This window comes from Ostrea edulis, chromosome 5 (assembly GCF_947568905.1).
Source record: "Ostrea edulis chromosome 5, xbOstEdul1.1, whole genome shotgun sequence".
Taxonomy (NCBI): domain Eukaryota; kingdom Metazoa; phylum Mollusca; class Bivalvia; order Ostreida; family Ostreidae; genus Ostrea; species Ostrea edulis.
Window position 1 is genome coordinate 80158182 of NC_079168.1, and position 13387 is coordinate 80171568.

Genomic DNA, 13387 nt, shown 5'->3' on the forward strand with positions numbered 1-13387 from the left:
TACTTCCCATGTTCCCATTACGCTGGATACGAAAACGAACTCGCGGTCCCCAAAGAATGTCGCCGTTTTAATTTTATATTATTAATTATTTACTTGTTTGCCCATCCGCCAGAAAGTACATCGAAATAATTCCCATGTTACTCGACAACGTTCGATTTTGATCGTAGGTGTATGTGCCTTGTCAATGCACGCACCTGCCAGATGGTACAAACGAGTTCGAAACGCTCCCATGACGATTTCAAAACGAACCAATATCTCTTAATTCTCTTTGGTAATCTTGCAAAGCAAAGAAATCATTGCTACAAATTTCATGGAATAAAAAAAAACCAGCATTTACAATAAATCGGAACTCAACGAGTGTTCAATTAAGCGTGGTAGATGAGGGCTGGGATAGTCCTTGGTCCTATACCGAGTTAAGCCTACCACGGCTTCTTAAAGTCCCGAGTCTCTCTTCTTTAATGCCGATATCTCCGCAAACGAGTAGCGAGAACTGTTTCTTGTCTAGATGTATCAAAATGATTCTAGAACATGGAACTGAATGTATTTCATTCTACTGAAATCTTTAAACCCCCAATATATTTTATTGTATTACCTAATTTATTTTTAAAGTATAAACACTTTCCAGCTGTTAAGGGAACGATTATTGTTTATTTTTCATTCACGCACAAACAGACAGTGCAAAGACCATTGTATGACGATGTGCTGTTTTGAATCAAATTTATAGTTTGAAAATGTCAATTACTGGTAACAACTTAGCTGACATGAAATGGTGTACAATTTAACATAAAACACCACATCGTCATGCCTGGGCTTATCGCGGGGGTCTAGTGGTTTCACATGCGGTAGATCTCGGCTCGATTCCCGATCCTTGTAGCCCCGTCAAACGAAGGACGTTCACCAAACACCCGGCAGTCCTACATCAGAAGCGACAGTTAGCGTGTCTTTCGAATTGGACCTTAAAATCACGTGATAAGATGAATTATTTTACATAAAGTCGGGCTTAACTAAATATTATATCTTATCACGGGGTTTCATAGCAAACGTTGGCACGATAAAGAGCCCCTGGAGCGTCATGCATAGGTCTAGATTTGTGGTAATAATAATAATAATAATGTCTTTTATTTAAACAGGATAACACAATTAGTTTAAAACTAGTTTACATTGTGGTCCTGAAAACATATATACAGACAGTAGTATTATACAGATACAATATAAAATAGTATATGAAGGTATGTTGTATATTAAACAGGCAGAAATCGGAAATATGCCATCAGCTGGACAGTCTATCTGTAATACAACCAATCATTGAACAAAACGGAGGCTCCTATTTTCACACTAAAACTGCTATCTATTAACACACAATATTATGCTGATTTGGTATTTCCCATTCAGCATGGCTTCATTAGCGGGTGTGGCATATCTCCTTAAACGGTTAGCCCGAGAATTTAATATCAATACCCAACAAAATAGCTCCACAATGGACGATAGCTTTACATGAACTACCTTACATTGTTGAACATCCAATATCATTTTTTGTCTATTGAAAAAGTGAACCGCTCATCATCCTCTGACGAGCATAGGAGAAAACTTCGATAAGGCATTGTCAGTTTTACCAAAGCTGTCATCTGAAAAAAGACGGCTGTGGCAAATAACCCACTGTACCTGATAATTGCCATAATGTATTAATAATTAAAGTTTTACTGATGATGCTTCATAAATCAAGTCCAGAAAAAACTGGCTTTCTCGTTTATTTAAACATAGTAAAACGTACAGTGAATAATGAAAGGATCATTCATGTACAATGTACGTGTTGCTCGATAAAGAATGAAAACAATATACCATTTTGTTAAAAAGAAAGAAGAGAAATTCCCTGATGTTTGGTTAATGTTTAAATTAAGAGCGGGGGATTCTCTGTGACGTAGTCCGCTCACATCTCCCCGTGTATATATGCTCATGCTATGCCGAGAGAATTGCAGTGTTCTTATGTTTTACAAAACATCGACATCTTAAAACAGAAGAGTCAGGTATTACTGCTCGTTGATTGGTGCTAACGTGAGCCGACCCGCGAACGCCGATAATAAAAAGGTGTTGGAATAAAAATTGTATTATTGTATTCGAGGCGAACGTTGAAGGAAGTGTAATTTAGTGAGAGAAAAAAACTTAAGAATATACTTGGTGAGTGAATATACTTACTGTGTGGAGTACTTGACCCAATTGAGATTTGATTGGTCGCGCAAGTTATAGGAGTATAAAGACTGCGACAATTTGTTTCGTTATGTAAAAGCGGGGTCATCATGCTACAACTGCCATTATGGATTCTATGCTGATGTGCTTCATAGTTTTCTTGATGCTCCTGGCCGTCCAAGTGAGTACTGTTCCCGTGCGGGGTTCCGCCTTTGGACACAAGACAATGCGGCACAGTTTTAACGGCCAAACCCCAGTGGTACGAACAAAAATACCAGGAGCCAGTGCAACGGTGTCTAAAAACATGGGATATTTCAGGGAGCAGCAGAGAGACCCTTATGTGTACAACCACGTGCAATTCACGTTACCGTCTTCCTCAGAGAAAAACTCAGATCAAACCCATTCAAACGTACGGACAAAATCTCTCCGGAGAATCCGACGGTCTTTTTTCCCGTTAAAAGCCCCAGTTGTGATACAAGAAATTCGGAACAGTCATTTAACGAACTGCAATGAGTGGGAGGACAGACATTACTGTCATAATGATGGGAAATGTGCATATATCCCCCAGCTGGACCTTAAAACATGCAGGTCAGTGACTTTGTGTTTTGCCACATCGTAAGTGTATATATTCTATGTTTGCCACATCGTAAATTATATCATTCTCTGTTTGCCACATCGTAAGTGTATATATTCTCTGTTTGCCACATCGTAAGTGTATATATTCTATGTTTGCCACATCGTAAGTGTATATATTCTATGTTTGCCACATCGTAAATTATATCATTCTCTGTTTGCCACATCGTAAGTGTATATATTCTCTGTTTGCCACATCGTAAGTGTATATATTCTCTGTTTGCCACATCGTAAGTGTATATATTCTCTGGTTGTCACATCGTAAGTGTATATATTCTCTGGTTGTCACATCGTAAGTGTATATATTCTCTGGTTGTCACATCGTAAGTGTATATATTCTCTGGTTGTCACATCGTAAGTGTATATATTCTCTGGTTGTCACATTGTAAGTTATATTGTTCTCTGGTGGCCAAGCGCATACTGTAAGTCAGTCAATTCGCGGGTCTAGTTTGAATTCAGGGTTACATGACCCCTCTTAGAATTTTCAACACTTTTGAGTTTTGATTTTCATTTCGATATTATTACAAAATTGTTATTGAACACCCCAGATAAAAAAAACCATTTCCGTATATCCGCGTATGAAATCCGGCATAGTCTTTGAAACGATTTATTGTATCTTGTTTTAACGTCTCTTCCGAGAAAACTATTTATAAAATAACCCAATGAACGAAAGGCAACTTAAAAGTATGCAACTTTATTCTGATTATAGCAATATTCAGCATAGTTCACTGACGGCATTTTTTCCTTGTAATAATTTACTGCTCGGTTTTATAAACTCCATATATCCATTATACGTCATTATTGTAATTAGTAAAATTCACAGCTTCCTGGAGGTAGGGTCCTTGTGATGTGACTTGTCTGTTAACATCTTATTATATCTGTAACATGTCATCGTCATTAATGGAACAACCATCTAGTAATGTATCCTTGTCAAGACTAAAAAGGGCTTCAGAAGAAACCCGGAGTGACATGCATTTTCACATTCAGCGATTCAATTCACTTTGGTTTGAAAATAAAAGCAGTGTGAAACATCAAAAGAAAATGGGGTGCTGAAATATGTATATCTCAATATGATGGAGTACCCTTGTGTATAGCAGGGGAATCTAAACACGTTGACTATGAATGTCATGAAACTATGAATGCCGTCTATTATACTTTACGTGATTTTTATACACGTAACAATGAATATATACACGTAGCTAGCGTTTATTTCTTTTAGCATTGATTTACCACTATAAGATCATAGATGTTTCTGTGTTCAAAATATACCTTCAAAAATATTTGTGGAGATTGCAAGTGTACCGATAATCAAAAAGTTTGCTACGATCAGATGACAATCGTCATTCCACTTGTTTACAAACATCGACTATATTCACTTATGCACTAGAAACAAAGACTTTTTAGTTGTTAAAATTAAGCACGTGGCCTACAACAAGTATGAGACATTTAATCCAGCTCATTCTTTCTGCTCTAATGACTACTGATCTCTATAAGATTTGCTACATACGAAACAGCACGTACGAAGAATTATATATATGCAGTTTGCTACATAATCGTTATTGTGATCTACATAATAAAACATTGTTCAAATTAAATATCATGTTTGCAAATACAATATATTCAGATTTTACATCTAAGGCCTTGAATGATATACCTTGTTTTCACAATTTATTACAAATTAGGAAAAAGAATACCCATGAAACATTTAGTACTTTGAAAAACAAAAATCTAGTGAGAATTAGAAATTTCCGGATTGCGCAAGGGAAACGTTCAAAACTCTTTCAAGTTGTGGTCATCATCATAGACATAGTATGTAACTTAATATGAAAAATGAAAATAGCCACGCAAACGGAGACATGAAAATTAACGATATGTTTATTGATTTAGGTCTCCTGAAAAAGTGTAGCGTAAGCATTTAATTACAAGCAATAAATAACAAACTGTTCTGTACAGACAATATGATTTAGAATAGAATAAAAACACACAACGATGGCCAGGAATGAATTCTTGAAATTATGACTAAACTGCAATTGTTGTTCCATGACTGTTTTACGTGGGGGAGGTTTTCTTTAAGTGTCCCAGGCGCAAATTGCACGACAAGTAGAGGGACTCTCCAGCTTAGATCAAAAGAAGTCAGCTGTTTGTCCATATGTTAGTGGTAGTGTGTGGCTGTTTACTACATAAGTAATTCTTTAATCTTTTAGAAAAACAGATAATGGATAAAGTGGGACAAAAAAAGTTCACGGTCATGGTCCGTTTTAAGCACATACAACTTCATGTATTAGTGATTTATACTAAAAGCTGCAACGTTGCATTTTGATGAACCCTAATGTAATAACTTTATATGTCACAGACACCACGACCACTCCAGGAGAATGATATATTGTCGACTTATTAAATAAAAACAAAGCTAATTTTGATCACCATTCATAACATGAAGTTATAACATATTGGTGACATAATCATAATCACCGTGGGATGTACTACACACTCAACATGAATGGTAGACTGAGGAAAGTTGAAAGGGGCCACATGGACCGTATTTGTAGACTGATAAGGTTGAAAGGGGGCCACATGGATAGCATAAGTCGAGGCGGGTATAGTCTTGGGTATAGCTGCAAGAAGCTCAAAGCAAGAGACGAAAAATGTTCAAAGTTGTCACACGAGAAAATCGCGTTTTAATTCAATGACTGTGATATAACTATAAAATGGCGTATGGAATCATGCTGATGTGCAAGTTTCACTCGAAATCTTCCTGTATCAAGATTTTCTTGCGTTAATCTAACAGTTTGTTTCTAAAGCTGTTAAAATTATCAGCAGAGATGCATGGGAAATTGAAGTACACGGATTCCAGTAATCGTTGTCCCCGGCCTTTGGCGGATGCTGGAGTTTGTACAATATGCATTTTGACATAGCAGGCGTGCTTCCTGTATACCGCTGTTACATAACGTGCCAGTCACTCAAAATATCCGTCTGCTATCAGCCGCTAACTTGACGTTGATAAATAGGTTGCTGCCGATTTTTCAATTTTCCCTTGTGTTTTTCTGTTCAGATTAATTAATACCCAACTTATTTAGGACCTCAGTATAGAAATCTGTATAACTAAATCTTAACGTGGCGAGGCAGGGTGGAGGGCGACACGCTTCATCCAATGATTTAACCGAATCAAATAAGGACGAACTGGTTAATTACTTCCCTTTGTCATCAATTTCACGCACTTTGCATTCATTTTATAACCCTCTGCAAAAAGTCGGGTTCCCTCGGTGGTAGGGCCTGTTCTAATGACGTCATAGCAAAATGTGAACACAAAGCAAAACCGATATCAGAAGTGTGTTCGGATGATACCACTTCCCATCATAAAATAATGACTACTCGTTACGCCTGTGGTGAAGTTTAACTGGCTTCTTTAATTCTTCTGGAACACGAGGTTAAGCTGCTTGTCGGTAAGACAGGACATTTTTTGCCCCTGATACTGTTATCAAAGAGATCCAAACCTACGATTACTTCTTCCAATTTGCTTCCACTCTTCTGACATATGGTTCCCTTAAGCCAGATTTTTTTTTTCATTATTTCTGTTAAACACATGGAGAGGAGAATTCATTTGGGAATGTGTATTCGATGTGTATTGAATATAACATGCCCTTTGTAATGAATGTTATCACAAGGGGGATGAGTTTAATACTCTACTTTGTGCTAAGACAAATGCACTATGCTTGCAGCAAGCACCCCCTCCTTTCAATTCAAATAAATTCCTAGTTTATCGCTAAAAGGGTATGATAGCGTTACGATGTTTATTATAGGACAATTGTAATAGTGTGTTTGCGTGACTAATAAAATCACTAAGTGAACCTAATCCTTCACTATCAATTTTATGGGTGGTCATTTTAATTAAACCCAATATGTTCAGCGCAAGTCGAATTCTGCATCAAAGCGTACGATTAATCATTATCAGCAAAGCAATCTATAGGCTCTTAAACATTTTAACTGCAATCAAGCTGCAAGTCATCAAGACGGCAGAAAAAGGGGTTATTAATATCCCGTAATAATATTATTATCATGATTGCATGCGGTTTTTATGTCTCCTTTGGATCGTAAAAGAAATTCCGTATTTTAGGTCCCCCGACCTGACGTGTCACTGTATCTGTTATCATCAGGCCTCTGACACACCGGGGATTCGAACTGACTTCCACCCCCTGATATGACAAGTTCCACAAGCACACCTTGCCCCCGAGTTTATCAAAATACGACACTGGGTTATGTAAGAACAATCACAACCAGGACCCGCTGCATACCTTATATCATTACATAGATTAGTGAAATTCCAAACATTTCATCGAGTTCAAAGGTCAAGCTCCCCGACGAGTGATGAAGTTTTTTGAACCCTTTGATAAGAACTGTCGCAAGTGCAGTGCAATTTGTGGATAATAATTGAATTCAAAGTTACATTGTAGCCCACAGATAAGACGTCTACTTCACTGCGAAAACAGCGCTTTGTAGGTATTAGTAAAGAATGCTTATTTTAAATCTTCGACCAAAAAATGCCACATCATGTCCGTAAAATGAAGCTATTGATCATCGATATTAACATCAATCTTAATTAAGTACCCGGATGTTTAGTGGACTATTTTGATAATATTTTGTACAACGTTTCAGGAATATCTCCCAAATTCGTAACTTCTCGGGAGTTTCCCTTACCCCAGAGTCGTCGGACAGGTCCTATAATACATATGCATGTAGTTGCGATTGGCGCCAATGAATGCGTGATTGATGACGGTCAACTGTGATACTTCAGTTCATTCCAATTACTAGTGAGGAAGACGTTTAAGTATATAACTATAGGGTCGCACGAGGTAATGATCCGATAGCAGCGTATTCTCGCTAACTTCAGGAAGGGGAGCTCGTATCTGCACCTTGATAATTAGTTGTAATATGCACGTACAACAGCGACTCGACACAGAATAGCGTCAACTTCACCAACAATATTTCTAGTACTTAATTTCGGGGTCAATTGCCAGTCTAATAATATTAAGAGTAAAGTCATGACGATCGTTTGATTAACTAAAACAACAGTGTGTATAAGACCAAGGGGGGGGGGGGGGGGGGGGTTCTCGTTTGTAATCCACTATTTTTTACTATGGGTAGTTAGAGATAGGAAAAACATTTGTTTTCTAGGTAAAAAAACAAAACAAAGTAAAATAGTGACATTCCATTGAGCCGGGTTCGTTGAAAAGAGGAAACAAACAAAATTCATTTAGAATGATGTATGGAAAAATTTCGCTTAAATATTCATATATACATGTATATATAATGCTGTTTACAACATCATTGTATAAGGTTAACGTAAAAATAGATTCAGATGTATCAATCACCAATTTAATAAATGAAAAGTAGCGAGTACAAATCAGAACTTCGAACATGTTGTAAAGAAATTCAAAAATATTTAAAACTTAAAAATTTTAAAAAGTACTAGCACCCTGAATATAAATCGCATGAAAATGAGCAATCATATATGTACAAATAAACAATCAAAGGATAAAATGTACAAATATCCAACGGTGTGGCTGATAGGTGTAAAACCTTACTCACATAATCTGTTAAAAATTGAATCATCAGTATGAATTTGATAAAAATGATGAGCAAGGATTCCTTGTTTCAAAGAGTCCTCTTAGTCACGCAAAATCAACAGGGGTCTCTTTAAATGCTGGTAATTGGGTGACTAAGGCAGAAGAACTCGTAGAGATCACACGAAATCAAAGCTTCGTCTTAAACTCCCAACAGATGGGCATGGCTGTACTAAGCAAACAGCTACAAAAATTAAACATTTCTGAGAAATTCGCTCAGTTTCCAAATATAACTCTCTTCAGTTATTCATCCATGATTTGATACACCCTAATTAAACTGATTTGTTTAGATTATCCTGCTTATGTGAATAAGCATGGTTTATTACCACCAGTAGTTCAGTATTCGATGAACTCGTACTTGTGCATGCCGTTTGTATTATGAAGGAACTGGTCAACAAAGCCAAGAAGCGATTTTTATAGCACTTTAGAAGTGATAACTTTCAGAACTTTGGTATGCTTTAGTGGTTTGAAGAATAATTATTATTTTATTGATTTATTCAATGATTCATGCATTTTGAGCTAAAGTTTATTACATCATTACCATGGCTGAATGCTTTTCATGACGTTTTGGTTTTGCTTGAACTGTCTTCATGATGTTTTTATTTCCAGAAAAATTACGTATTATTGAAAAACGTCGCTTATGACCTTAAGAATTTTTTTGTTTATTTGCAGGTGCCCTATGCAGTTCACGGGATCCCGCTGTGGATTATTGGACTTGCAGTACTTGATGAGTCACATGACTGCCTTCAATGTACGTATTAATTAAACACAGTATGTCCATTATACAGTCATCACGACTCCCGTAGGAAAATTTACACGTGTATACGATTAAACAAAAAAAAATATCGCGACAGTAAAATTTTCGCCATATTCACAGTAACAAAAAATGGACGTAATCGCGTTAAAAATGGTTTGATTCTTTTCTCTGTATTACATACTTTTTAATGATATGACACTACGCAATGTCAGAGCGGATATGCGCATTGTTTTCGCTAACGCATTAACTAATAGTATTGTTGACATTTTCCAGTTTGAAAATCTCTCTTTCTCTCTCATATTCTTTTGTTTAAATTTCTAGTAATCTATAAAATGGGGTTGTTTTGAGCTTTACAGAGATTGGTACATTAAAGTGTTTACAATGTTTTATCAACATAATTCAAAAAGTAATAAACCAGTTTTTTTTTTACTTAGATGACGTAAATGCGAAGAATATTATCACTGGGTTAACATTTAGATTGAAAATGAATATGGCACAATCGAAATAAGTGTGCAATTCACCTGAATCATGTCGTCAAAGAGATGGACTAAAAGTGATAAAGGTTGGGTCATTGGCAGCGAGTCTAAATCTCAGTAGGATGGATTAATTACACTCGCAAGCATAATTAGTTTTTTTATTCAGCTTGCGTTGGATACTCTGTATTTTAGTTTTTTTATTTTTATTAGTTTTTTTGTCCGTAGATTCCTTAGCATCATTTACAATACATGGAAACCTTTAAAACACTATTTGTGTTCGTAAATACTACATGCTTAATTCACAAAACGGTGTGATAATGAACAGTAGGGCGATAATTAATTCTGTTGTGAACGTTGATCAATGAACACATGTCCCGCCTTCTATATAACGGTTATGGCGTCATAGGGACCAATGCGTGGACAAAGTTTAATATATTGTACGTCATCAATAACAGATGACAACAGTTAATGATTAAACCTAAACCCATTTGCTTTTCCAGGCATATTTGATGTCAATTAAAAAAAATTTGCATAAGTTTACGGAACAATTACTTTGTTTTAAATGTCTCTCTTTTCCATGGTTTCAGCATATGATGATGAATGGTTAAAGAGAAGACGAAACAGCGGCCAAGTTGTGATGGCTCTGGTATAATCTGAAATCAAAGCACACAAAGTGCAGGTGCGCCTGTCCATCACCAAAACTAGGTCACTCTAAATCGAACATGGCCAGCCAAAAGAAAAATCAACAGGCAAACCAATGAGCGGGACAGTGACCAATCTTCCATTTTTTCCTCGCCATAAACTTTGTGTATTTTCCATATGTAAGCCACTGTGGAAATAAAACCACGTGCAAAGCATTAACTTCAAAGTGTTTTGCAAGGAGGAACACAGGCAAACAGACATTAGGTTCGTGCAAGTTGAACCAAAAATCGGCATGTGTGCTTCAGTGGTTTAGTGGTGGCATGTCATTAACCTGGCTTGTACGAGAACAGGAAAATTCTAATTAGCTAAAACAAAACAGATACTTCAATCGCAAACAATAAACTCTTCAAAATCCAAAGAAGATTGCCGACGATGCTGTTACTATATTGCTTCGCCTGTTAATCCGACTAGAACTACGTACAAGCTATTAAGTCAAGAAGATACTAATAAGAAAACCAAATGGCCGTTGGAGTCAACGCTTTGGATATTATGATTTATTGAAATAGAAGAAATTAGTTTTTTTGGCAAGATATACAAAGCAAGGAGCATTTCTGAGCGAAACTGTTTCATCCCGAAGCAGACATTAATTCACTCCTGTTGTTTACTCGTTTCCAATGGAATTGACTTTGGCGGCGGAGTTCAAAGGGCATCAAGCATACGGTTACAAGACTTTAGTTGGTTACAAAACTTGAGTCTATTATCAGATTAAAAAGTTGGCTATAAGACTAAGTCTGTTATAAGATTTAAAAGTATATTACAAGACTTAACAGTTTTCAAGATATTTAATCAGGAAATAACAATCTTGAACATAATGAAGTTTTAATTTCACTTCTTACCTGCTTGAATTTTATTTTATTAGAATTCATTTGTTTGAATTCGAACACTATTATAGGGGGTGTTCGAATGGTCATTTTTAATGTCTGTGATAAATCCCTAAAAAGAATGTAAAAAAAAAAATGATGTGTGATTGATAGTGTTTCATATTCGTCCCCAATGTATGCAGATTCCAACATTCATTTCATTGAAAATAAACCCTTTACTTGAACGAATCTGAACCATACACCTCTACAAAGTTCCATTATAAAGTTTCAAAACGTAGAAGACGGAGCAGAAATTCTATGACAAACCCGGTGTAAATTAATGTTAAATATTTATTGTATAGGGCACATACTTTAGAGGTCATCCCTCCTTAAATGTCTGCTTTATGATTATTTCTTTACTTTTAATTAAAACAAAACTTTTTAAAGTTTTTACGACATTGTCCAGTCGGGCATTCAACACATTGTACGAATATTAAAGTACAATTAATTGAGAATTAAAAAAAAATGTTTACTATCAAATTCTTCTTGAATTTACTAACAATATACTGAGCAAAGTGGCATTTAAAAAACGCTGAAATACATATATTGATATTGATAGATTCCATCATCAAACGAAGTTTTAAGTGAAAAAAAACAATGATTTTGATAAATAAAATATAATCATTTATTTAAGGTGACATTAATTTATCACACTTATAGATTTGCCCCAGTAATTCATCATGTACCTTTCTATTTATTAATTACCCATTTATTGATGTTTCATTCACCCAATATGGTCTGGCGTAATACACGCCTGGCAATATTGCACACATCATGGAAACAGATGTTGATACGAGTCTTATACGGAACGATTGTTTGTGTGTTATTTATTGTATATAATTTATTGAGGATGCGTGTGATTGATGCGACAGATACATCTGTTATTGTTCCCGATTCTTTGTTGATTTTGTGAATTATAACTCAGCATAGCTGGAAAACTCGATATTATGAGCAAATTGACTTAATAAAGGATAGTTTATAATGTATTCTATGTCTCCGGGTTTTTTATGGGGTAAAGGAGCTATTCACTCATAATAACAATAACAGTTTTTCAGGTCTTTCCGAAAAGCTCGGGAACAAACAACTCGAATGTATTACATTCGTCGGATGTACAAAATTAGTACAAAACGGATGCTTCCGACCACTGTGTAAGTTTTTCTAACAAATATTTAGTGTAAAAAGACAATCGATAAGCTTTTATAGTCATATTTTGATTTAATATAAAACTGGAGTTTATTGTAATGGTTTCGATATTATGTTTACGCTTGCCGGAACTGCCCACGATTGTTGTAGTTACACTGGCAGACGCGTTGCATTTTCAGACTCCTTATAATTTGATATATTTCAATAAATGATTCTGAGAAAAAATTCATTTTATATGATACTTATTTCCGAAAAAACGGAATAGTCATTACCAGGGCGTCACATTTGGTTACCCAAACGAACCAATCAAATTGTGTTTTACAAGTGGAATTAAATTATTGAAAAATAAAGCATGTTGCTCAGGTCAATCCAACTGCATGTTACAAACGAAATTAAATTTGCATGTATAAAAATAAACTATAAGAATAAATTATGACGACACACTAGCTAGTGGTAGAAATGTCGTTTTGAATTTTTTGACGTCATACAGCCGGACGTAGATTGTAAAGTTGCAGTACAAGTAACGTATCATTTATGGTTTTAAAATTCAGAATATCAAATAAGAAACGACGCTTACATTTTCTCTCATTTGATCTGGATATCAACCGAAAAATTGGACGGAAAACTTATGCATCAACGTGTTAAGACTATTCATGGGTTGTTTGTTTTTTTCCGTCTAACTTCTTGGTCATTAAAAACAAGATGACAACGACAACGGGGAAAAAGAGATAACAATTCACTTTTCAAATCAACATAGACTTGGTAATTTTAAATGGCGGATCTAGAAATTTTCAAACGCGTAGGGATCTCCACAAAATATCAGACTTCTTGTAGAAATGAGGGTAAATTTCGACCATTAAAATATTTTTGAATTTTAAAAAAAATCAAAACCTAAATTAAATGCTGCAGCTGGGGAACACGTGATCTTTATGAAAGGATTCCTCTGAGGCTTGAGCAATCACAAACCCGTAAATGTCGCACAAATAAAATAACCCCGTCGTCTCACGCGCC

The 13387-nt window shown here is 35.7% G+C and overlaps 1 protein-coding gene across 1 annotated transcript; it reads left to right on the plus strand.

Annotated features, from left to right (window-relative positions):
• The first annotated feature begins 1892 nt into the window (after positions 1-1892).
• On the plus strand, positions 1893-12219 carry LOC125650748 (uncharacterized). The gene is made up of 3 exons (XM_048879277.2): positions 1893-2772; positions 9111-9189; positions 10259-12219. Exons 1-3 carry the CDS (start codon positions 2312-2314, stop codon positions 10277-10279), a joined length of 561 nt encoding a protein of 186 aa, XP_048735234.2. The 5' UTR covers positions 1893-2311; the 3' UTR covers positions 10280-12219.
• Positions 12220-13387: the final 1168 nt, after the last annotated feature.

Excerpts from the sequence above, each read along its gene's own strand:
- LOC125650748 (XM_048879277.2), top strand. The coding sequence starts at position 2,312 with ATGGATTCTATGCTGATGTGCTTCATAGTTTTCTTGATGCTCCTGGCC. Across the intron at positions 2,773-9,110 it reads CTGGACCTTAAAACATGCAG|GTGCCCTATGCAGTTCACGG; the intron begins GTCAGTGACTTT and ends GTTTATTTGCAG. Across the intron at positions 9,190-10,258 it reads GTCACATGACTGCCTTCAAT|CATATGATGATGAATGGTTA; the intron begins GTACGTATTAAT and ends CCATGGTTTCAG.